The sequence below is a fragment of the Pseudophryne corroboree genome, chromosome 9, assembly GCF_028390025.1.
Source record: "Pseudophryne corroboree isolate aPseCor3 chromosome 9, aPseCor3.hap2, whole genome shotgun sequence".
In the NCBI taxonomy this organism is placed as follows: Eukaryota; Metazoa; Chordata; class Amphibia; order Anura; family Myobatrachidae; genus Pseudophryne; species Pseudophryne corroboree.
The window spans coordinates 361,186,242-361,213,911 of NC_086452.1; the positions used below are offsets into that span (position 1 = coordinate 361,186,242).

Genomic DNA, 27,670 nt, shown 5'->3' on the forward strand with positions numbered 1-27,670 from the left:
ATAGAGCTACCTTAATAAAGGATGAGTAACGATAATGCTCAGAAAATAAAATTATTTTGAGGGACCAGTTCTATTTTTTGTGGAAGAGAGACATCTGCTGCTGATTATTAAAACTGCAACTTATCCAACAACCTGCCACATATCTTGCCTTGCGTTATCACAACTAAAGGCAGTGATGGAGGCTTGAATTTTAGAATGATCTTCAACTTTGTATTACTAGATCTATTTTCGTTATTCAATTCATAAAATATATTCATAGTTCAAACAAGAAGGTAAATGTAGAAGTCATTGCAAGTGTATAAAAAGCAATTTATATTGTACATATGTTTAGTACTTTGTGTGTTTGTTTTTTAGTATTTTATGTGTTGGTTAAAAAGTATAGCACATGTTCAGTGCACGATGTTTACTGTGTTTAATATGTCCTATTGGTGTAAAACCTAGGAGGTTAACAACATAGTGCTCGCATGATTAGGGTAGCCCTCTGCATCCGCAGCTTAACTGTGAAGGCAGTCAGCGGGCAGTCATCTTTTGGATTGCAGCGGCTGCGTGATGTCATGCAGCCACCACGGCTTGCCCCACAAACGGTCTAGACACACCTTCGTTGTCTGTACCTGTACCCCCAAATGGTGCGCCAACACCCACAAAGCGCGGCGTCAATGCCCCGTCACCAACCCCCGCCAGGGAACACAGTTTAAAGCCTTGCACATATGTGTGCACATGCACTGAAGTGCTAAAATCAGCAAATAGTGATTTTAGCACTTCAGCATATGATGTTGAATTAGGTCCATCATATGGCAGTGGGTGTTGCTACGATGATGCAATTCAGCGAGAATTGCATCATCAGCTGCCTGGACCGACCACTTCACTCGCAAAGTGGGCAGCCGGGTCCGGGGAGGCTGCAAGAATCGTGAGACCTGCCTATTCTTCAGGGGAGCCAGAAGTGCCACCTGGTTTTCGGGAGCCTCCCGGCCATTTCAGGTGATTAGCCAAGTATGCTACAGACAGGGAGGAAGGTCAGGGCTGCAAGAAGGGGGTCTGGGGGCCCCTGCACTGCCGCACACATCTTCCTTGGATCCAGGGTGATGAGGTAAGTGGGGATAATTGCTCACAATGAACCACAAGCTAATTCCACTATAGCTATAGTTCCAGTATATTTGTTATTTAGTATCACTGTTCCACGGTTTAGCATTATATCTACTTCTGGTAGATTCCTCTTTGTATGATTTCATTGCTCGTAAAGCTCTACTTTGTATTGTGACTTGTTAAACTGATACATATATATATATATATATATATATATATATATATATATATATACACACACACACACATCTCCAACTCCGGCACTCCACGAACACTCACAAATGTAATACGCCCGGTGCCTTCCTCATTACAACCAGCACGGCTGCACGCAATACATTCCTCCACTGGCGGCACTCAAAGGCTTTTCCAAAAAAAAGAAACAAGTCGTCTGTCTGTGGGCAACGTTTCAGCGCCGTGTAGTGCTTTTATCAAGCCTTATGAGGCTTGATAAAATCGCTACACGGCGCTGAAACGTTGCCCACAGATAGCCGACTTGTGTAGTTTTTTTGGAAAAGCCTTTGAGTGCCGCCAGTGGAGGAATATATATATATATATATATATATACACAGGTTGAGTATCCCATATCCATATATTCCGAAATACGGAATATTCCGAAATACGGACTTTTTTGAGTGAGAGTGAGATAGTGAAACCTTTGTTTTTTGATGTCTCAATGTACACAAACTTTGTTTAATACACAAAGTTATTACAAATATTGTATTAAATGACCTTCAGGCTGTGTGAATAAGGTGTATATGAAACATAAATGAATTGTGTGAATGTAGACACACTTTGTTTAATGCACAAAGTTATAAAAAATATTGGCTAAAATGACCTTCAGGCTGTGTGTATAAGGTGTATATGTAACATAAATGCATTCTGTGCTTAGATTTAGGTACCATCACCATGATATCTCACTATGGTATGCAATTATTCCAAAATACGGAAAAATCCCATATCCAAAATACCTCTGGTCCCAAGCATTTTGGATAAGGGAGACTCAACCTGTATATATATATATATATATATATAAGCAATGGAGGTAAAGCGCCGCATGTGTATGTGAAACAACAATATAAACGGACAATTCCTAACTACAAACAAAAACACTCCCTTAGTTATAGGGCATCAGCTAACCCTTAAGTAATCAGCATAGGTAAAATGCTGTGCAATTAAGAATACTATGTGGGGAATAAGGGTCCAAGCAACCAACGGTGTTTAAACAAAAACATTTTTAAAAACAATATCCTCTGGTATCAAATCAGGCTGGATTATAGCTTCTTAGAATAACATTTATTAGTAGAGGATAGTAAAAAAAAATCACATAAAAGAAGGTTTCTTACATAGAAAATAAAAACAATGATTTAAAAATAAATGAAAAACACCCAAAAAAATAAAAAAAAAAATCAATTTTAAGAGGAAGAGTTGTTTTTTCCTAAAAAAAAGGTTTTTGCTTATCTTAGTATGGAGAGTCATATGAGAGATCACCCTAGCAACAGGGCACATCTGGCGGCGGCAGCGGGGGACAAACCAGAGAGCCGGGAGCTGCGCTGAGGATCTGTGTTGGTTCATCCTCTTGCGAAACATCCTGATAGTCTTACCAACATGCATGTAACCACATGGACAAACCAAATAGTACACAATGTGATCCAGTGTACATGGTAAATGGTGTTTAAGGTATATCATCTGACCACTATGCGGGTGGCACAAGTATTTACCAACAATTAGAGCTCTACATGTAGTGCATCTTTCAGATTGCAACCTCTGGACATACTCAGCAATGGTGGTTCTTCTAGGTACATGAAAATCACCATATATCTCGCTTTCCAGTCGACTCACACAGATTCACCTGCAACAGCAATTCTCAGTCCAAACCAGCCTCTTGGGCAGCGGTGCAAGTGGGCAGGTACGGCATACCCTTAAGAATTTAGCCATGGGTACGCCGCACCCACCGCCACCATGCTGCCGCTCCTTCCCTCCACTGCTGCTCACCGCGCCACTGCTGCTTGAGGGGAGGAGAGCGCAGCGTACGCCTCTCCTGCCACTCAGTGTCTACCTTCAATTCGGCTTGCGGACCGGCAGCCAAAACTCCTGATTGGCTGCCGGACTGCGAGCTTTGATTGGCTCACGGATCGGCGCCTAATTAAAGGTAGACACCCACACCGCAGCCAGAGACTGAGGGGCAGGAGAGGCGCACGCTGCGCTCTCCTCCCCTAACACACAGGACAGCAGCAGCGCGGTATGCAGCAGGGGAATGGGGGAGCACTATGAGGACATGTGTACCTGGCACTGGGGGCATATCTGGCACTGCGGGGACATGTGTATCTGGCACTGGGGGCATATCTGGCACTGGAGGCATCTCCGTATCTGGCACTGGTGGCATATCTGGCACTGGGGGGCAGTTCTGTATCTGGCACTGGGGGCATATCTGGCACTGGGCATCTTTGTATCTGGCATTGGGGGCATATCTGGGGGGGACATGTGTATCTGGCATTGGGGACATTTCTGTATCTGGCACTGGGGGCATTTCTGTATCTGGCACTGGGGGCATATCTGGCACTGGGCATCTTTGTATCTGGCATTGGGGGCATATCTGGCACTGGGGGCATATCTGGCACTGGGGGCAATGTGTATCTGGCACTGTGGGGCAATGTGTATCTGGCACTGTGGGGCAATGTATATCTGGCACTCTGGGGGCATTTGTGTATCTGGCACTGTGGGGCAATGTATATCTGGCACTGTGGGGCAATGTATATCTGGCACTGTGGGGCAATGTATATCTGGCACTGTTGGGCAACGTATATCTGGCACCATTGGGGTCATATGTGTATCTGCCCCCCCCCCCCCCCCATATGTGTATCACGCCCCAATTTTAATTGGCCACGCCCCATGTGGCATTTGGCAACACCCATTTTTGGGGCGAGCGCACCTTTGGCGCGTGCACACAGTAGCTGTAAGAAAAGACTGGAGAAGTGAGCCAGTGTAGAAGCAGCCCATGGCAACCAATCAGCTTTGAAGTAACATTTATCAAGTGCATTCTATAAAATTATAGATAGCAACTGATTGGTTATCCACTGGCTCACTTCTTCACTCTTTTCACTGCTTCATGAATAGATGCCTTAACTCTTCTCCCTTCTAGACCATGACATATAGGGGTCTATTCATTAAGTAGAGGAAATGCCCTGTTTTGCAGAAAACAGGGCTTTTCTCTGCTTTGTGCACGTGGCTGAATTGCATTGTCATACTTTAGTATGGTGCGTGCGATTCATGAAAGAACGGAAAGATCAGCTTTCTGCTTATCCATGGAGTTCAGGTTCTCCATCTCAGGATGGCACAACGTGAGCATTGATGCGGCAACTGCAGGGAAGCTCAATGCTTCCTTGTACTCTAACCTTCACCCGGCACTGGCTCCGCCCCCTGATCTCCCAGCAGCCCCTGTGGCTGCCCGGGACCTCAGGCACCAGCGCATGTGCAGAGGGACCCGCCAACTGAATCTAACACCGCAGAGTGGGGCCGCAGCTGCTGAAGCCCGGGGTACCGCATCGACAGAAAGGGGAGTATACAGTACATGAATTGCTACTTACCAAAGCTATAAGTAATAAGTCAGTTTTTGTTTTTACATCAATAGACCCCATAGTATTTACATATGTCAAAATGTTCATTCAGCTCATTAGTCATTATCAGCATTTTGACCTCTAGAAGATCCATCAGGACAGAATTTGTGCCTGAATCAGACTCTGACACTGGACCGATTCAGTCTCAGCTGTCCAATGGTTTCTTTAATGCGCATGTACCAGAGCCACAGTGCACATGGAGCAGCGTGGAGGAAGCTGTAGCTGACTGACAGGATGCGGGCATTTGGGGAGAGGACGGGGCACGTTGCAGAAAACGAGAGTGGTGCCATCGTTTCTGGGGCGTGCCAAAGCCAGCGACTTCATCCCTGGACGCAGATGCACTGAGCATGGTATCTTAGGGGGGGATTCAGACCTGATCGCTGCTGTGCGTTTTTACACAGCGGACGATCAGGTACTAACTGCGCATGCAGCAACAAAGGGCATCGCTGGTCAGTGACGGGATGGTGCAAAAAATCTGATCGCACGGGCGTTCACAAGATGATTGACAGGAGGAAGCCGTTTGTGGGTAGTAACTGTTTATTGGGAATGTCTGGAAAAACGCAGGCGTTCCCAAGCATTTTCAGGGACGATGTCTGAGGTCAGCTCTGACCCCGATCAGCCTGTTGTGATCGCACTGTAGGAGTAAGTCCTGGGCTGCGTACAGACTGCACACAATGGATTTTAGCAGCCTAGCGTACACATAGGATCGCACACTTGCACAGCAAATTTACACTCCCCCTGGAGGCGGTGACTATCTGAATGCAGGACAGCAACGTTAGCAGCCCAGCGATCAGGTCTGAATCTCCCCCTTAGTTGCAGTGGCTATTTTGATGGTGTCTGATGTTTTCCATGATGGTTGCAATGGTGATCCGATACTACTTCTTCGGACACATGCAACAGATCTGAGAAGCCAGGAATGGGAGTCTTTTTACTAAAGACGGCCCCTACTACATTAACATAACTTCCCAGAACCGCTGCTTCCGAAGACACATATTTAAAAAGACAAGTGCAAAACAAAATAAAACATTAAAACATGAAAGGGAAAGAGCAAATGATAAGTAAACCACCTGTGGCTGCACAGACATACAGTATGCATCACCTAGTATAGATGAAGAATCATTCCAAAAAAATAACATCAGTACTTATTTTAGCCACTGTTTGAATTCAAAACAGACCATGTGACCATCTTTTTACTTTTGAACGATATCCACTAACTTTTTATTTTATACTATATCCAGGTTTTAAAATATGTCCAATTTGTGCAGTGCCATTTTTGTATGTATGTATTGTCTGTCATCAGGACCAAGTAGCATACTCCACTACTATTGGTTGCAGGTAACTTGGACATTTTTCTTGGTACCCTCCACTTAGGTCCCCCTGAGATCTGACACACTCACCAGTTGTTCACATGGCCCAGCCTAACCCTTCCTCAAGTCACCTGTCACTCAAAATCCCTTTCATTGCCAAGAACATAGGAGTACATTTACTAAGATGGGAGTTCTTTTTAAGATGGGATGTTGCCCATTGCAACCAATCAGATTCTACTTCTCTTTTCTCTAGCACCTTCTAGAAAATAATACCTGGAATCTGATTTGTTTCTATGGGCAATATAACATTAAATAGAACTTCCATCTTAGTAAATTTGCCCCATAGATTCTACTTTTGCAGCAGTCAGGGGGGCTTCACAATGATGCCCGTCCCTATGCATCAATTACCACTGTAATGGAGCAGGGAGGTAATGTTTTACTATTTAATTGAGCTGCAGTGGTGTGCCAGGTTAATATTGGTTCAGACATGAAATTAAATGATGGACTTTAAAGTACTTTGACATGACCAGCCCACTGTTTCATACAATATAACCTATATAATTCCTTATATTATCATGGTTTTTATTTTATTTTTATTTTTTTTAGACATGAGGAAGATGTGCAGCACTTCAAGGTCATAAGAGACAAGTTAGGAAATTACAGTTTATGGACAGAGAAATTCAAGTCACTAAACAAAGTTGTTGATTATTACAAAACTACATCCATCTCCAGACTGAAACAGATATTCCTTCAGGAGGAAGACTCAGCACAACCACCGGTATGTAAATACAGGGTCATGTGACCTGATTCCTGGATAGCAACCAGACCAAGGTTCCGAGCTTTGAGGAGGCACCTTTGCAACCTTAAGGGCCCCATACACTACAACGATATGTCTGAGGCTGAAGTCAGAGGCGATTTCCCTTGAACTGCCCGGCAGCTTCCCGGTCGGCAGGATCGCATACAATACATCGTATGCGGTTCTTTTACATACAATGTATCGTATGCGATCCCAGCCATGCCTGCGGGGTCGGACATGATCGTTAGTGCAGCACATACAATCTAGGGGATCCGATCCGATGCTCACGGGAACGCGCATCGGATCGGAAACACCTCCAAAATGCCTGATTTCACCCGATATATCGGCCCGAATGCCCAAAATCGGATGAAATCAGGCATTATCATTCTAGTGTATGGGGCCCTTAAGTATTCAATGCAGACTCAGGGCTGCTTGGTTCTTCTCTCCTCTGTATGACCCTGAAAGCATCAGCACAGCTTCTTAGAATCTCTGGGGGTAATTCCAAGTTGATCACAGCAGGAATTTTTTTATCAGTTGGGCAAAACCATGTGCACTGCAGGGGGGGCAGATATAACATGTGCAGAGAGAGTTAGATTTGGGTGGGTTATTTTGTTTCTGTGCAGGGTAAATACTGGCTGCTTTATTTTTACACTGCAAATTAGATTGCAGATTGAACACACCACACCCAAATCTAACTCTCTCTGCACATGTTAAATCTGCCTCCCCTGCAGTGCACATGGTTTTGCCCAACTGCTAAAAAATTTCCTGCTGCAATCAACTTGGAATTACCCCCTCTGTGTGGTGATGTCACCAAGCGGCATACCCAGGGGTTAAAGTGGGCTGGAACAAGGAGAACTATGTACAGTATCACTGTCGGGTGAGGGTGCCTCCCCCTTCTCAGGTACGGATGGGCTCCATGGTCCTCTTCTGTGTGCCCCGTCTGGCCCTGACCCTCTCCTCCTGTAACTCACACTCACTGTATCTGCATGCCTTCCCCTCCGGTTCCTTTTAAGCCATGGTAAATGTGACGTCATGGCGTCGCCACTGCTGCAGTGAAGAGGAGCAGACACTGTGCCTGCAGAAGACAGGAAAAGGGTTAGAGGGGGCTGGGGAAACACAGGAAAAGCTGCTGCTGCATGGACACAAAAGCAGGGAGCTACTGCAGGGGCACACGAACAGGGAGCTTCTGCAGGGACACAGAGGCAGGGAGCTGCAGAAGGGACACAGGGGTAGAGATCTGCTGCAGTGAAATAAGGGTAGGGAGCTGCAAGAGGGTCATAGGGGCATGGAGCTGCTGCAGAGACACACGGACAGAAAGCTGTAGGAGGGACACAGGGACAGAGAGCTGATGGAAGGACATAGGCGTTGAGCTGCTGCCAAGCTTTAGTAAGCAAGCTATGTCCCTGCATGCTATAATTAATACATCCCTGCGATGTAATCAATTATCGCAGTGCGAGTTTGGGCGATTTTATCACCTGTCATCCGCATCCTGGATGCGGATGGTGATAAATAGGCCCCATAGGCTGAAGCCCTGAGCAATAATATTGGTCATTAATACAGATGAGCAAATTAAACCAAATAAGGTTAGGCAAGGGTCCTACTGGCCCCACCCTCAAAACAGTGACGTTGCAATGATAAGGCAGGTCCACTGAGACTATGGGGTACATTTACTAAGCAGTGATAAGAGGGGAGAAGTGAGCCAGTGGAGAAGATGCCCATGGCAACCAATCAGCACTGAAGTAACATCTATAATTTGCATACTATAAAATGATACAGAGCTGCTGATTGGTTGATGGGGAAATTTCTCCACTGGCTCACTTCTCCGTTCTTATCACTGCTTAGTAAATGTACCCCTATGGCCCTCATTCCGAGCTGATTGCACGTAGCAACTTTTTGCTGCTCGTGCGATCAACTTGACGCCGCCTATGGGGGAGTGTATTTTAGCATAGCAGGGTTGCGATTGCTTGTACAGCCCTGCTATGCTAAAAGAGTTTCCTGCAAAACAATACCAGGGTGAGACTTACTTACCCTGTGCGACGGATCCAGCGACGAAGGTCCCATGATTGACGTCAGACATCCGCCCTCCAAATGCCTGGACACATCTGCGTACGGATCTCCGTGCCCGGAAAATGGTGAGAATCCGCCCCAGAACGCCTCCCCGCTGTCAATCTTCTTGCGATCGCGCCAGCTATCACTTTCTTCTGTCTTCTGGTTGTTGCCTGGCGATGGCTGTCGCTGGGCAACGACGCGCATGCGCATTGCGGGTGCCGCGCATGTGCAGTTCCGACCTGCTCACACCGCAGCGAAGAACCGCTGCGTGCAAACGAGTCGGAATGCCCCCCATAGTTGCCATTATATGTAAGGCATACCCTCCAACTGTACCTTTGGGCAGGTACAGTATCTTTTTTTATGGTCTGTACCTGCCAAAAAGGGCTTTGTACCGATTTTTGACTCTCCAAATTTCCATTGAAAGTATAGGAAAGGGGGCGTGGCCTTTCCTAATTTATACCAGTTTTTATGTGTAAAATGTTGGAGGGTATGTATTAAGGGCCACTACCACTGTGGGCATTATTATTATTATTATTAGTAGTAGTAGTTGTAGTAGTAGTAGTAGTAGTATCATTATTAACAGTTTATTATATAAAGCAGCGTATTCTTTTGCGCTTTACAATTGTAAACAGTGAAAATACAAAACTAAGTAATAATACACAGTCATAGAGGTAGGAAGGCCCTGCTCGCAAGCTTACAATCTACAGGGAAATAGGCATTGATACACAAGGATAGGAGCTATCTATTGCATAATGGTCCAGCCAGATTGCAAAGGTTCTTGGTGGGCTCTATGATATGGTCACACACCAATGTTGGTCAGAGTTCAGGAGGATGTGAAAGTGAAGAAAGAAGAAAAATGTGAGGATATGTGTGGACTGTACAGTGGGGATGTAATTAGATAGGAAAGCTTATGAAGGTTAGGTGGGTAGTTTTGGAATTTGATAAGCTTGCAGGTAAGTTTTCAGGGAATGTTTGACGGTTTGGAGACTAGAGGAGAGTCATATTGTGCATGGAAAGGCACTCCTCAAATTGGGTGCAGCACGAAGAAAGTCCTGCAATCGTGAATGGAAGTAATACATGTGGATGAGAGACGCAGATCTTGTGCAGAGTGGAGAGGTCAGGTTGGGAGATATTTTGAGATAAGCGAAGAGATGTACATTGGTGTAGTTTGGTTAATAGCCTTGTGTGTAAGTAAAAGTATTTTATATTGTATACAGTAGAATACAGGTCATTAATGGAGGGACTGACAGAGGAGCTCAGCAGATGATGAACGTTTAGCAAGGAAGATTAGCATCATAGCTGCATTCAGAATGGATTGTAGTAGAGATGTGCACTGGAAATTTTGGTTTTGGATTCGTTCCGCGGCCGTGTTTTGGATTCGGACGCGTTTTGGCAAAACCTCCCTGAAATTTTTTTGTCGGAGTCGGGTGTGTTCTGGATTCGGGTGGTTTTTTTTTAAAAAACCATCAAAAACAGCTTAAATCATAGAATTTGGGGGTCATTTTGATCCTATAATATTATTAACCTCAATAACCACAATTTCCACTCATTTCCAGTCTACTCTGAACACCTCACAATACTATTTTTAGTCCTAATTTGCACCGAGGTCGCTGGATGACTAAGCAAAGCGACCCAAGAGGGCGGCACAAACACCTGGCCCATCTAGGAGTGGCACTGCAGTGTCAGACAGGATGGCACTAAAAAAAATTGGCCCCAAACAGCAAATGCTGCAAAGAAAAGAGAAAAAGAGGTGCACTGTGGTCGCTGGACGGCTAAGCTAAGCGACACAAACACCTCAATATCACAGGAATTATTTGTTCTAATCAATGGTATTATTGGTCCAAATCACTGGAAGAAAATGACAAAATCACTGGAATTATTTGTTCTAATCAATGGTATTATTGGTCCAAATCATTGGAAGAAAATGACAAAATCACTGGAATTATTCATAAACATTTGTAGAAAGTCGATGCTTTCTGATTACAGAAATGCTCAGATATTCCTGCGAATTCACAATCCCTTCCCAGAGGAAAAAGAAATTGAGAAACCGCTGTTTGAGAACGTTTGTTCTCTTTCCCTTACAAAGGAACAAGCCACTTTCCAAGAAGACTGACGTTTTTGGGATTATGGAGACATAATGTTTTTGAATATAAATCCTAAAGCAGGTGGTGTATTAGAGCAAAAGAGTGCAAGAGACCAGCCATGCAGTTTCTGAAATATTATGACAAAATGTTACTGTATGTCATAAGCACTCATTCCTAACTCTGCTAAGTACTGTTTGGTATACTGTATCTGGCTTCCATGAGGTAGTTGTCCATTATTTCAGCTTCCATTGACCTTTTTGAAAGCGGTAGAAGTTATCGATTCCCCCCCCCCCCCCATTTTTCATTTTCTCATGCATAGCCCAGTAAAATGTTGCAATGTTAAGTATTGACTTGTGCCTTCTGGGGGTCCACTTCACCAAACCCAGCCAAATCTCATCCTAACCCTCTGTTCCACGTTCTCAATGTACCCCATCTGTGTCACCCATGTCTGTCTACCCGTCCCCTTTAGATTGTAAGCTCTCAAGAGCAGGGCCCTCTTCCCTCATGTGCTTATCCTTTGTCTTACTTTAATAATCTTCAACTGTACCACATCCAGCAGTCTTCTGCCACCTGATACTTATTCCAGTGTCATCTGCTGATGTAACTATGTGTATTTACCCTGTACTTGTCCTACACTGTCATCAACTGTAAATTACTGTTTTCCTGTTTGATTATTTATGTACTCTGTAATTGGGCGCTGCAGAACCCTTGTGGCACCATATAAATAAAGGATAATAATAATAATAATAATATAGGGTGTATAATCCCCGGGTGTATCTCACACATCGCTCAGTACAGATTACAGGATGTATAATCACCAGATGTATAACACACGTCGCACAGTACAGTATACATACTGGTCACAACAATGTAGCAGATATTGAGCACTGATCAGGATACTAGAAGTGACACAGAGCTGCAAGATACAGCAATGGCCTACTGTACTGTACTATATATGTATACTGCTGGTCACCAAAATGCTGCACTGTCCTACTATATACTGCTCACAATAATGCAGCACAGATATGGAATGGATACTTGCAGTGACACAGAGCTGCAAGATACAGCAATGGCCTACTGTACTGTACAACTATATACTGTTGGTCACCAAAATGCTGCACTGTAATATAGTGATGAGCGCCGGAAATTTTTCGGGTTTTGTGTTTTGGTTTTGGGTTCGGTTCCGCGGCCGTGTTTTGGGTTCGACCGCGTTTTGGCAAAACCTCACCGGGTTTTTTTTGTCGGATTCGGGTGTGTTTTGGATTCGGGTGTTTTTTTCAAAAAACACTAAAAAACAGCTTAAATCATAGAATTTGGGGGTAATTTTAATCCCAAAGTATTATTAACCTCAAAAAACATAATTTCCACTCATTTTCAGCCTATTCTGAACACCTCACACCTCACAATATTATTTTTAGTCCTAAAATTTGCACCGAGGTCGCTGTGTGAGTAAGATAAGCGACCCTAGTGGCCGACACAAACACCGTGCCCATCTAGGAGTGGCACTGCAGTGTCACGCAGGATGTCCCTTCCAAAAAACCCTCCCCAAACAGCACATGACGCAAAGAAAAAAAGAGGCACAATGAGGTAGCTGACTGTGTGTGTGAGAAAGATAAGCGACCCTAGTGGCCGACACAAACACCGTGCCCATCTAGGAGTGGCACTGCAGTGTCACGCAGGATGTCCCTTCCAAAAAACCCTCCCCAAACAGCACATGACGCAAAGAAAAAAAGAGGCGCAATGAGGTAGCTGACTGTGTGAGAAAGATAAGCGACCCTAGTGGCCGACACAAACACCGGGCCCATCTAGGAGTGGCACTGCAGTGTCACGCAGGATGTCCCTTCCAAAAAACCCTCCCCAAACAGCACATGACGCAAAGAAAAAAAGAGGCACAATGAGGTAGCTGACTGTGTGTGTGAGAAAGATAAGCGACCCTAGTGGCCGACACAAACACCGTGCCCATCTAGGAGTGGCACTGCAGTGTCACGCAGGATGTCCCTTCCAAAAAACCCTCCCCAAACAGCACATGACGCAAAGAAAAAAAGAGGCACAATGAGGTAGCTGACTGTGTGTGTGAGAAAGATAAGCGACCCTAGTGGCCGACACAAACACCGGGCCCATCTAGGAGTGGCACTGCAGTGTCACGCAGGATGTCCCTTCCAAAAAACCCTCCCCAAACAGCACATGACGCAAAGAAAAAAAGAGGCGCAATGAGGTAGCTGACTGTGTGAGAAAGATAAGCGACCCTAGTGGCCGACACAAACACCGGGCCCATCTAGGAGTGGCACTGCAGTGTCACGCAGGATGTCCCTTCCAAAAAACCCTCCCCAAACAGCACATGACGCAAAGAAAAAAAGAGGCACAATGAGGTAGCTGACTGTGTGTGTGAGAAAGATAAGCGACCCTAGTGGCCGACACAAACACCGGGCCCATCTAGGAGTGGCACTGCAGTGTCACGCAGGATGTCCCTTCCAAAAAACCCTCCCCAAACAGCACATGACGCAAAGAAAAAAAGAGGCGCAATGAGGTAGCTGACTGTGTGAGAAAGATAAGCGACCCTAGTGGCCGACACAAACACCGGGCCCATCTAGGAGTGGCACTGCAGTGTCATGCAGGATGTCCCTTCCAAAAAACCCTCCCCAAACAGCACATGACGCAAAGAAAAAAAGAGGCACAATGAGGTAGCTGACTGTGTGTGTGAGAAAGATAAGCGACCCTAGTGGCCGACACAAACACCGGGCCCATCTAGGAGTGGCACTGCAGTGTCACGCAGGATGTCCCTTCCAAAAAACCCTCCCCAAACAGCACATGACGCAAAGAAAAAAAGAGGCACAATGAGGTAGCTGACTGTGTGTGTGAGAAAGATAAGCGACCCTAGTGGCCGACACAAACACCGGGCCCATCTAGGAGTGGCACTGCAGTGTCACGCAGGATGTCCCTTCCAAAAAACCCTCCCCAAACAGCACATGACGCAAAGAAAAAAAGAGGCACAATGAGGTAGCTGACTGTGTGTGTGAGAAAGATAAGCGACCCTAGTGGCCGACACAAACACCGTGCCCATCTAGGAGTGGCACTGCAGTGTCACGCAGGATGTCCCTTCCAAAAAACCCTCCCCAAACAGCACATGACGCAAAGAAAAATAAAAGAAAAAAGAGGTGCAAGATGGAATTGTCCTTGGGCCCTTCCCACCCACCCTTATGTTGTAACTATAAACAAAACAGGACATGCACACTTTAACCAACCCATCATTTCAGTGACAGGGTCTGCCACACGACTGTGACTGAAATGACGGGTTGGTTTGGACCCCCACCCAAAAAGAAGCAATTAATCTCTCCTTGCACAAACTGGCTCTACAGAGGCAAGATGTCCACCTCATCATCATCCTCCGATATATCACCGTGTACATCCCCCTCCTCACAGATTATCAATTCGTCCCCACTGGAATCCACCATGTCAGCTCCCTGTGTACTTTGTGGAGGCAATTGCTGCTGGTCAATGTCTCCGCGGAGGAATTGATTATAATTCATTTTAATGAACATCATCTTCTCCACATTTTCTGGATGTAACCTCGTACGCCGATTGCTGACAAGGTGAGCGGCGGCACTAAACACTCTTTCGGAGTACACACTTGTGGGAGGGCAACTTAGGTAGAATAAAGCCAGTTTGTGCAAGGGCCTCCAAATTGCCTCTTTTTCCTGCCAGTATAAGTACGGACTGTGTGACGTGCCTACTTGGATGCGGTCACTCATATAATCCTCCACCATTCTATCAATGGTGATAGAATCATATGCAGTGACAGTAGACGACATGTCCGTAATGGTTGTCAGGTCCTTCAGTCCGAACCAGATGTCAGCATCAGCAGTCGCTCCAGACTGCCCTGCATCACCGCCAGCGGGTGGGCTCGGAATTCTGAGCCTTTTCCTCGCACCCCCAGTTGCGGGAGAATGTGAAGGAGGAGATGTTGACAGGTCGCGTTCCGCTTGACTTGACAATTTTCTCACCAGCAGGTCTTTGAAACCCAGCAGACTTGTGTGCGCCGGAAAGAGAGATCCAAGGTAGGTTTTAAATCTAGGATCGAGCACGGTGGCCAAAATGTAGTGCTCTGATTTCAACAGATTGACCACCCGTGAATCCTTGTTAAGCGAATTAAGGGCTCCATCCACAAGTCCCACATGCCTAGCGGAATCGCTCTGTCTTAGCTCCTCCTTCAATGTCTCCAGCTTCTTCTGCAAAAGCCTGATGAGGGGAATGACCTGACTCAGGCTGGCAGTGTCTGAACTGACTTCACGTGTGGCAAGTTCAAAGGGCATCAGAACTTTGCACAACGTTGAAATCATTCTCCACTGCGCTTGAGACAGGTGCATTCCACCTCCTATATCGTGGTCAGTTGTATAGGCTTGAATGGCCTTTTGCTGCTCCTCCAACCTCTGAAGCATATAGAGGGTTGAATTCCACCTCGTTACCACCTCCTGCTTCAGATGATGGCAGGGCAGGTTCAGGCGTTTTTGGTGGTGCTCCAGTCTTCTGTACGTGCTGCCTGTACGCCGAAAGTGTCCCGCAATTTTTCTGGCCACCGCCAGCATCTCTTGCACGCCCCTGTCGTTTTTTAAAAAATTCTGCACCACCAAATTCAAGGTATGTGCAAAACATGGGACGTGCTGGAATTTGCCCAGATGTAATGCACGCACAATATTGCTGGCGTTGTCCGATGCCACAAATCCACAGGAGAGTCCAATTGGGGTAAGCCATTCCGCGATGATCTTCCTCAGTTGCCGTAAGAGGTTTTCAGCTGTGTGCGTATTCTGGAAACCGGTGATACAAAGCGTAGCCTGCCTAGGAACGAGTTGGCGTTTGCGAGATGCTGCTACTGGTGCCGCCGCTGCTGTTCTTGCGGCGGGAGTCCATACATCTACCCAGTGGGCTGTCACAGTCATATAGTCCTGACCCTGCCCTGCTCCACTTGTCCACATGTCCGTGGTTAAGTGGACATTGGGTACAGCTGCATTTTTTAGGACACTGGTGACTCTTTTTCTGAGGTCTGTGTACATTTTCGGTATCGCAACCCTAGAGAAATGGAACCTAGATGGTATTTGGTACCGGGGACACAGTACCTCCAACAAGTCTCTAGTTGGCTCTGCAGTAATGATGGATACCGGAACCACGTTTCTCACCACCCAGGATGTCAAGGCCTCAGTTATCCGCTTTGCAGTAGGATGACTGCTGTGATATTTAATCTTCCTCGCAAATGACTGTTGGACAGTCAATTGCTTGGTGGAAGTAGTAAAAGTGGTCTTACGACTTCCCCTCTGGGATGACCATCGACTCCCAGCAGCAACAACAGCAGCGCCAGCAGCAGTAGGCGTTACACGCAAGGATGCATCGGAGGAATCCCAGGCAGGAGAGGACTCGTCAGAATTGCCAGTGACATGGCCTGCAGGACTATTGGCATTCCTGGGGAAGGAGGAAATTGACACTGAGGGAGTTGGTGGGGTGGTTTGCGTGAGCTTGGTTACAAGAGGAAGGGATTTACTGGTCAGTGGAGTGCTTCCGCTGTCACCCAAAGTTTTTGAACTTGTCACTGACTTATTATGAATGCGCTGCAGGTGACGTATAAGGGAGGATGTTCCGAGGTGGTTAACGTCCTTACCCCTACTTATTACAGCTTGACAAAGGGAGCACACGGCTTGACACCTGTTGTCCGCATTTCTGGTGAAATACCTCCACACCGAAGAGCTGATTTTTTTGGTATTTTCTCCTGGCATGTCAACGGCCATATTCCTCCCACGGACAACAGGTGTCTCCCCGGGTGCCTGACTTAAACAAACCACCTCACCATCAGAATCCTCCTGGTCAATTTCCTCCCCAGCGCCAGCAACACCCATATCCTCCGCATCCTGGTGGACTTCAACACTGACATCTTCAATCTCACTATCAGGAACTGGACTGCGGGTGCTCCTTCCAGCACTTGCAGGGGGCGTGCAAATGGTGGAAGGCGCATGCTCTTCACATCCAGTGTTGGGAAGGTCAGGCATCGCAACCGACACAATTGGACTCTCCTTGTGGATTTGGGATTTCGAAGAACGCACAGTTCTTTGCTGTGCTTTTGCCAGCTTGAGTCGTTTCATTTTTCTAGCGAGAGGCTGAGTGCTTCCATCCTCATGTGAAGCTGAACCACTAGCCATGAACATAGGCCAGGGCCTCAGCCGTTCCTTGCCACTCCGTGTGGTAAATGGCATATTGGCAAGTTTACGCTTCTCCTCCGACAATTTTATTTTAGGTTTTGGAGTCTTTTTTTTTTCTGATATTTGGTGTTTTGGATTTGACATGCTCTGTACTATGACATTGGGCATCGGCCTTGGCAGACGACGTTGCTGGCATTTCATCGTCTCGGCCATGACTAGTGGCAGCAGCTTCAGCACGAGGTGGAAGTGGATCTTGATCTTTCCCTAATTTTGGAACCTCAACTTTTTTGTTCTCCATATTTTATAGGCAGAACTAAAAGGCACCTCAGGTAAACAATGGAGATGGATGGATTGGATACTAGTATACTATATATACAATTATGGACGGACTGCCACGGTTAGGTGGTATAAAAAAACCACGGTATAAAAAAACCACGGTATAAAAAAACCGCACTGTACACTGGTTGATAAAGAGATAGTAGTATACTCGTAACAATTAGGATGACACTATGACGGTATAAAGAATGAAAAAAAAACCACGGTTAGGTGGTAGGTATATAATAATAAATAATACAATTCTGGTCGGACGGACTGCCTGCCGTGTGCCGACACAGAGGTAGCCACAGCCGTGAACTACCGCACTGTACACTGGTTGATAAAGAGATAGTAGTATACTCGTAACAATTAGGATGACACTATGACGGTATAAAGAATGAAAAAAAAACCACGGTTAGGTGGTAGGTATATAATAATAAATAATACAATTCTGGTCGGACGGACTGCCTGCCGTGTGCCGACACAGAGGTAGCCACAGCCGTGAACTACCGCACTGTACACTGGTTGATAAAGAGATAGTAGTATACTCGTAACAATTAGGATGACACTATGACGGTATAAAGAATGAAAAAAAAACCACGGTTAGGTGGTAGGTATATAATAATAAATAATACAATTCTGGTCGGACGGACTGCCTGCCGTGTGCCGACACAGAGGTAGCCACAGCCGTGAACTACCGCACTGTACACTGGTTGATAAAGAGATAGTAGTATACTCGTAACAATTAGGATGACACTATGACGGTATAAAGAATGAAAAAAAAACCACGGTTAGGTGGTAGGTATATAATAATAAATAATACAATTCTGGTCGGACGGACTGCCTGCCGTGTGCCGACACAGAGGTAGCCACAGCCGTGAACTACCGCACTGTACACTGGTTGATAAAGAGATAGTAGTATACTCGTAACAATTAGGATGACACTATGACGGTATAAAGAATGAAAAAAAAAACCACGGTTAGGTGGTAGGTATATAATAATAAATAATACAATTCTGGTCGGACGGACTGCCTGCCGTGTGCCGACACAGAGGTAGCCACAGCCGTGAACTACCGCACTGTACACTGGTTGATAAAGAGATAGTAGTATACTCGTAACAATTAGGATGACACTATGACGGTATAAAGAATGAAAAAAAAACCACGGTTAGGTGGTAGGTATATAATAATAAATAATACAATTCTGGTCGGACGGACTGCCTGCCGTGTGCCGACACAGAGGTAGCCACAGCCGTGAACTACCGCACTGTACACTGGTTGATAAAGAGATAGTAGTATACTCGTAACAATTAGGATGACACTATGACGGTATAAAGAATGAAAAAAAAACCACGGTTAGGTGGTAGGTATATAATAATAAATAATACAATTCTGGTCGGACGGACTGCCTGCCGTGTGCCGACACAGAGGTAGCCACAGCCGTGAACTACCGCACTGTACACTGGTTGATAAAGAGATAGTAGTATACTCGTAACAATTAGGATGACACTATGACGGTATAAAGAATGAAAAAAAAACCACGGTTAGGTGGTTGGTATATAATAATAAATAATACAATTCTGGTCGGACGGACTGCCTGCCGTGTGCCGACACAGAGGTAGCCACAGCCGTGAACTACCGCACTGTACTGTGTCTGCTGCTAATATAGACTGGTTGATATTTAAAGAGATATTAGTAGTATACAACAATACTATACTGGTGGTCAGGCACTGGTCACCACTCCTGCAGCAAAAGTGTGCACTGTTAATTAATATAATTGTACTCCTGGCTCCTGCTAACAACCTGCAGTGCTCCCCAGTCTCCCCCACAATTAATTATAAGCTTTTAATTTATACATTGATGACTGTGCAGCACACTGGGCTGAGCTGAGTGCACACAGACTGAGTCACACTGTGTGACTGACTGTGCTGTGTATCGTTTTTTTTTTCAGGCAGAGAACGGATATAGCAGAGAGAAGTGAACGGATATATTATATTAAATAAAAGTTAACTAGCAACTGCACTGGTCACTGACTGTGGTAAACTAACTCTGTCTGCGACTCTGCACAATCTCTCTCTATCTAATCTATCTATCTCTATTCTAATGGAGAGGACGCCAGACACGTCCTCTCCCTATCAATCTCAATGCACGAGTGAAAATGGCGGCGACGCGCGGCTCCTTATATAGAATCCGAGTCTCGCGAGAATCCGACAGCGTCATGATGACGTTCGGGCGCGCTCGGGTTAACCGAGCAAGGCGGGAAGATCCGAGTCGCTCGGACCCGTGAAAAAAAACATGAAGTTCGGGCGGGTTCGGATTCCGAGGAACCGAACCCGCTCATCTCTACTGTAATACTATATATACTGCTCACAAAAATGCAGCACAGATATGGAATGGATACTTGCAGTGACACAGAGCTGCAAGATACAGCAATGGCCTACTGTACTTTGCAACTATATACTGTTGGTCACCAAAATGCTGCACTGTAATACTATATATACTGCTCACAAAAATGCAGCACAGATATGGAATGGATACTTGCAGTGACACGGATCTGCAAGATACAGCAATGGCCTACTGTACTGTACAACTATATACTGTTGGTCACCAAAATGCTGCACTGTAATACTATATATACTGCTCACAAAAATGCAGCACAGATATGGAATGGATACTTGCAGTGACACTGAGCTGCAAGATACTACAGCAATGGCCTACTGTACTGTACAACTATATACTGTTGGACCAAAATGCTGCACTGTAATACTATATATACTGCTCACAAAAATGCAGCACAGATATGGAATGGATACTTGCAGTGACACAGAGCTGCAAGATACAGCAATGGCCTACTGTACTGTACAACTATATACTGTTGATCACCAAAATGCTGCACTGTAATACTATATATACTGCTCACAAAATGCAGCACAGATATGGAATGGATACTTGCAGTGACACTGAGCTGCAAGATACTACAGCAATGGCCTAATCATGTGCTGTACAACTATACACTTGTTGTCACCAAAATGAAGCACACTGAGAACAGATATGGAGCTTTTCAGGCAGAGAACGTAGATATTTGCAGCACACTGAGCACAGATATTTGCAGCACACTGAGCACAGATATTTGCAGCACACTGTGCACAGATTACGGAGCTTTTCAGGGAGAGAACGCAGCCACGTCCTCTCCGTTCAATCTCCAATGCACGAGTGAAAATGGCGGCGACGCGCGGCTCTTTATATAGAATACGAATCTCGCGAGAATCCGACAGCGGGATGATGACGTTCGGGCGCGTTCGGGTTAACCGAGCAAGGCGGGAAGATCCGAGGCTGCCTCGGAACCGTGTAAAATAGGTGAAGTTAGGGGGGGTACGGATCTCGTGGAACCGAACCCGCTCATCTCTAGATTGTAGTGGTGAAAGTCTGCATTTGGTAAGACCAGTAGGGGGACTATTGAAATAATCAATGCGGGAGAGATAATGAGAGCATGGATTACAGTTTTTGCAGTGTCTTGTGTAAGATATTGTCGTATTTTGGATATGTTTTTTAGAAGTATGTAACATGATTTGAGACAGATTGAAAGTGGGGGACAAAGGACAGTTCAGAGTTAAAAACGACACCTAGGCAGCGAGCTTGTGGGGTATGGTTGAATGTGAAGTTATCAACAGTGATAGAGAAATCAGGTTTGTATCTATTATTGGCTGGTGGAAATATAATTAAATCTGTTTTGGAAATGTTAAGTTTGAGGTAGCGGGGTAACATCCAAGATGAAACACCACAAATGCATTATGTGTAAGGGGCACTACTACTGTGGACATTATGTGCATAAGGGGCACTACTACTATGGGCATTATGTATGTAAGGGGTACTGCTACTGTGGCCATTATGTGTATAAGGGGCACTACCGTGTGGCGTAACATAACTAAGGGACACTACTATGTGACGTAATCTGAATAAGGCACACTACTGTGTGGTGTAATATGAATCAGGGGCACTAAGTGAGCTATAATATGAATAAGATTGTGATACTGTGTGGCGTAATTTGAACTGGTACTATTGTGTGGCTACTCCCCTTCCTTTTAAAACCACACCTCTTTTTTGTGGCGTGCCTTCGGTGTGCTCTGTTTCTTTATGAGGTACAGGAGGCAAGGCACAATTTATAGTTTGTAGGGGTGCGCTGAACACCCTAGCCCCGGTCCTGGCTCTGCCTAATAAAAAAAAGGGGAGGGGGGAGAAGGTTGGTGGGGGATATGTCTGGAGCTACTCTGAAACTGCACAAAATTATTTTGTAGCCGCTCTGCGATCCTTTCGTTCGCACTTCTGCTAAGCTAAAATACACTCCCAGAGGGCGGTGGCTTAGCGTTTGCACGGCTGCTAAAAGCAGCTAGCGAGCGAACAACTCAGAATGACCACCTATGTGCGATCTTGGCTAAGTGTCAATTTTGACTATCTCTTCAATAGAGAGAGAGACTGTGCACTGCAGGCAAGTCAATTTTGACTATCTATTCTTGCGATGCCGACTGCGCGGACCGCGCATCGAATCGGGATCGCAAGGGGACTTTCACCTTGCGATCTGCACTAACTTTTCTTACGATTTTGACTATATAGTCAAAATGGTAAGAAAAAATCTCGCCGTGTGTACACACCATAACACTAAAGTCCCAGAAGTTCAGCCTGGAGTACTGGGGACACATCATGTCCAGAGAAGAAGTAAGGACTACACCTCTCCTCTCCAGGACCTCTTTAAGCACTGAGCACACACATGGAAGTTGAGAACTAGAAGGTCTTCAGTGTCTATTAAACAGTTAAATTTCCACATGTCCTGTGTCCCATTGTAGCCGCATAGATGCCTACAACTCTATATGGGCGAATATCCACATTTAGATCTAAGTGCACTCTGCAAGAGCTATATTTAAAATGAGGTTTCGGTGGCAAAAATATCCTCTCTCAAAATAACCAAATTTTTACAAATAATTGGAATTTTTATAGTCAAATGCTTTTTTTTTTTTTTTTTTTACCATCAAGGCAAAGCTATTATTGGAAAGCATAAATACAGGTGCAAATCTAATGTAATAACAAAATATATAATTGTCTCTGCTTAGAAAATAACCTTTAGTACAGTAGTAATACTGTATGTTTATATAATTTAGCCATAAAAATAATTGATTGCAGTCTGTAATATGTCTTAATTGCAGACCCGTGTGCCTCTTGTGCATGGGCACGCATGGCCACTTCATTTGCTGTTCCCTCCAATATCTAAATTTTTCACACTGTGCAGAATTATATACGTGCAGTGGTATAAAACCTCTTCTTGCACTACTAATCAGTCCCAGCTATGAAGCAGCCACATGCCTGGCATGGTCAATTGACTCAACTCGCTAGCAGGGGGCCAGTGACAATGAAGCTTTTACAACTAAGTTACCCAGAAACTGGCATCTTTCCCCTTGTCAGGGCCCATTCGTAAATCAGATTCCCCACAACAAAAGTGCAGGTGTCTCAACTTGGGGAGAGCCATGACCTCAGTTTTGTTTATTTCTTCATTCCCACTGCCGACGGGGGCCTCTACACGGAAATGGGAAAGTGCATCAGCGTTCTCCTTCTGTTTATCTGTATGGTGATGGGATCTTTTACTGGAACTTGACCTATCATTGCTGAAAGGTTTAAGAGCTGTGTTGTCTGTAGAAATGGCATTTGTACATGGTAATGTAAAACAGTATCCGGACACTGGGTCGTCACCACTTAGGTCGACACCCATTAGGCTGACAATGAATGTGTCGACATGACCATTGGGTCGACATGCTTTCCAAACGGTCGACATGGGTTTTTCACTTTTTTCTTTTTTTGAACTTTTTTCATACTTTATGATCCACGTGGACTACGATTGGAAGCGGTAACCTTGCCCGAAGCATGGGAGTGAAGCAAGCCATGCGAGGGGACACGGTGCACTAATTGGGGTTCCTGGTCTCTTTATGAAGAAAACGACACCACAAAAAAACATGAAAAACTCATGTCAACCTTTTTGCATGTCGACATTGTTCATGTCGACCTAATGGCCGTGTCAACCTAGTTCTAGTGTCGACCTAGCCACTGTCGACCAATAGGTGTCAACCTAGACACTGTCGACCCTGAGTCCCATACCCATGTAAAACTAGGTTTCCCCATTAGGTAGTTAAACACATTTATCCATCATGGCCAAATTACTCCAGTTTAAATTAAGTTTAATTATCTGGTTTACGATCATGCTCCCACATGCATCTTGGGTGAGGACAGCTTCCAATTGATGGAGGCTCACAGACAGTTTCTCAAAGTCAGCATACCCTAACAATGGGTCTTTCACTAAGTTGTCCTTGAATTTGTTAAAAACTGTCTCGTGTACAGATCTCCATGACTCCATGGTTCTTGACTCCTGTTAAAGCTTGTGCAGCAAAACTCTTGAAAAACCACTAATAGTGCTGGGCATCTTTCAGTCTTCATTTATGGCTGCCCCCTTATCCAATGTAGTCCTTACTTCTTCTCTGGACATGATGTGTCCCCAGTACTCCAGGCTGAACTTCTGGGACTTTAGTGTTATGGTGTGTACACACGGCGAGATTTTTTCTTACCATTTTGACTATATAGTCAAAATCGTAAGAAAAGTTAGTGCAGATCGCAAGGTGAAAGTCCCCTTGCGATCCCGATTCGATGCGCGGTCCGCGCAGTCGGCATCGCAAGAATAGATAGTCAAAATTGACTTGCCTGCAGTGCACAGTCTCTCTCTCTATTGAAGAGATAGTCAAAATTGACACTTAGCCAAGATCGCACATAGGTGGTCATTCTGAGTTGTTCGCTCGCTAGCTGCTTTTAGCAGCCGTGCAAACGCTAAGCCACCGCCCTCTGGGAGTGTATTTTAGCTTAGCAGAAGTGCGAACGAAAGGATCGCAGAGCGGCTACAAAATAATTTTGTGCAGTTTCAGAGTAGCTCCAGACCTACTCAGCACTTGCGATCACTTCAGACTATTCAGTTCCTGTTTTGACATCACGAACGCGCCCTGCGTTCGGCCAGCCATGCCTACATTTTTCCCAGCCACGCCTGCGTTTTTATCTGGCACGCCTGCGTTTTTCCGCTCACTCCCTGAAAACGGTCAGTTGACACCCAGAAAGTTTGAAACGCCCACTTCCTGTCAATCACTCTGCGGCCAGCAGTGCGATTGAAAAGCTTCGCTAGACCTTGTGTGAAACTACATCGATCGTTGTAATAGTACGACGTGCGTGCGCATTGCACCTCATACACAGAAGTGCTGTTTTTTTGCCTGATCGCTGCACTGCGAACAAAATCTGCTAGCGAACAACTCGGAATGACCCCCATAGTCAGTATCGCAAGCACACTCATTATGTGCTTGCGATACTGACTATGTGCCAACCTAGCCCCTGTCGCATAGTGAGAATCGGGCATAGCCCGAATCTCACCGTGTGTACGGGCCTTTAGGACTCAGGAGAAACTCCTCCAGTCTCTGTAAGACTAGATCCAGCTGGATCAGGTGTTTATCCAGTGTCAGAGAGAACATGATGATGACGACATCCTGGTATAGCAGGTAAAGTCACCCACATATTGGCCCTCATTCCGAGTTGTTCGCTCGGTATTTTTCATCGCATCGCAGTGAAAATCCGCTTAGTACGCATGCGCAATGTTCGCACTGCGACTGCGCCAAGTAACTTTACTATGAAGAAAGTATTTTTACTCACGGCTTTTTCTTCGCTCCGGCGATCGTAATGTGATTGACAGGAAATGGGTGTTACTGGGCGGAAACACGGCGTTTCAGGGGCGTGTGGCTGAAAACGCTACCGTTTCCGGAAAAAACGCAGGAGTGGCCGGAGAAACGGTGGGAGTGCCTGGGCGAACGCTGGGTGTGTTTGTGACGTCAACCAGGAACGACAAGCACTGAACTGCTCGCACAGGCAGAGTAAGTCTGGAGCTACTCAGAAACTGCTAAGTAGTTAGTAATCGCAATATTGCGAATACATCGGTCGCAATTTTAAGAAGCTAAGATTCACTCCCAGTAGGCGGCGGCTTAGCGTGTGTAACTCTGCTAAATTCGCCTTGCGACCGATCAACTCGGAATGAGGGCCATTGTTCCAACATCCATTGGAAAGTAGCTAAAGTGTTGATGAGGTCAAAGGGCATTCAACGGTCCTCATACAAACCCATGGGGATAACAAATGACATTTTCTTCCAATCATTTTCTGCCACAACAATTTGCAAATTCACACTCACAAGATCCAATGTACTGAGCTCGACACATACTGGTAAGTGTCCACTCTATGCAAAGCAACAGGTAGCCATCCCTTTCTATACAGTTGTTGAGGTACTGTACCACTAATCCACACAAAAACACAATGCCCCATTGTTCTTATCACTAGAATAATGGCGGTCCCAGCTCTCACACCTAAAGGATATCTTCATATATGGTGGTATATACATACATATTAGCGTTAGTATAGGTAGTTGTTAATTATACAGGCACCACTGTAAAAGCTAAACACTGCTCTCTTTACTTTAATAGCTACACAACTTATCCTACCAGCTTGTCAAGTGGGACCATTGTAATTAACGAATCCTTTGTCAGGTCTGTATCTGTGTTTAATCCCGGAGTGGGCACTAGTGGGTCAGTGGTGGTGCAGTGGAGGAAACGAGGAGGCTGCAGTAAGTTCCTGCGCATGTGCGCAATGATGTTTTATTTAGCACACAGATATATAAACAGCAACTGGAGCAAATGGCAGTACAGATGGTTCTCAGCGAGGAAGCTGACAGAGGTACTAGTAACAGTCACAGGTAATGAGCTGGTCTGGAAACCAGTGTGATTAACAAACAGCGATGGTCGGCATGGAAGCCGATGGTGAACATCGATGGCTGGCCTGGAAGCCGATGGTAAATAGGATAAATATGCAGAAGGTAAGTAATGCAACCGATGACAGTAAATACAGGCAAAATGTAACTCCGGTATTCGGTCTGGAAACCAACAGCAATTAGAATCACACAGTCCGTTGATATGCTCAAAGGGGGTCATTCCGTGATGATCGCTCGCTAGCTACTTTTAGCATCCATGCAAACGCATAGTCTCCGCCCACACAGTGTATTTTCGCTTTGCAAGTGTGCGAATGCGTTTGCTGCCGAGCGTAGCAAAAACATTTTGTGCAGTTTCAGAGTAGCTCTGGACTTACTCAGCGCTTGCAATCACTTCAGTCTTTTTGGTGCAGGAATTGACGTCAGACACCCGCTCTGCAAACGCCTGGACATGCCTGCGTTTTCCCAAACACTCCCAGAAAACGGTCAGTTGACACCCATAAACGCCCTCTTTCTGTCAGTCACCTTGCGTTCAGCTGTGCGAATGGAATCCTCGCTAAATCCATCGCCCAGCACCGATCCTCTTTGTGCCCATACGACGCGCCTGCGCATTGCGGTGCATACACATGCGCAGTTTTGCCATTGTTTTACCTGATCGCTGCACTGCAAAAATAGTCAGCGAGCAATCAACTCAGAATGATCCCCAAAGTCCTCAGAGCCAAGCAAGGCTATAGCAATAGACAGTTGGTAATTATAAGCTGGTTGTTGTAAGTGCTGGATGCAATAGCAAAGTGCTGAATGCAGATTAACAACACATAGGTGATAATGATGAGGCAGTACCTGGAGAGAGTCTCTTACTGCATGTAGAAGTGGAAGCAGACTGTGGAAGGAGTTGTAGCAGAGCTGGATGGCTGGTGCCTGTAGTTCCACGAAGAAACTGGAGCTAGGAAATCACCAGAGACAGGAGACTGGAGCCAGGAGCTGCTGTGCACTGGATGTGATGTGTTGTTCAAGGCAATGAGACTGAGCCGATGTTCTGGATTTATACCCCTTGGTCAGCAGGCATTGGATGCTTGAATCATGTGTGCAGACACAGCACAGGATTAGATGTCACAGGTCTGCTGATCACAAGTGTCATGGCGGCGCCCATGCTGTACAGATGGTGGGCACACAGTGGGGTACGCGCTGGATGGACTTCAGGGGTACACAGTGACAATGGGTACTGCACTCTACGGACAGGGCATTCATGCAGCAGCAAACTGGGGCCGTGACCTCCCGAGGCCTGCACACCAGCGCGATGGTAAGTGAGATACCACTGAACGCTGATTCCTGACATCCTTCCCTTTATTATAAAGTTGTACCTATTATGGTGACCACTGAGTCCCATCAGGACTGTCTTTGCAATCTGGTAAGAGC

General features: G+C 45.6%; 1 protein-coding gene across 2 annotated transcripts in view; it reads left to right on the forward strand.

Moving 5' to 3' along the window:
- GRAP2 (GRB2 related adaptor protein 2) overlaps window positions 1-27,670 on the forward strand; it is a 412,159-nt gene that overhangs the window by 368,273 nt on the left and 16,216 nt on the right. For both annotated transcript variants that reach the window (XM_063940721.1, XM_063940722.1), the window contains exon 5: window positions 6,611-6,782. In XM_063940721.1, coding sequence (XP_063796791.1) covers window positions 6,611-6,782 — 172 coding nt within the window. The remainder of the gene's footprint in view (window positions 1-6,610; window positions 6,783-27,670) is intronic.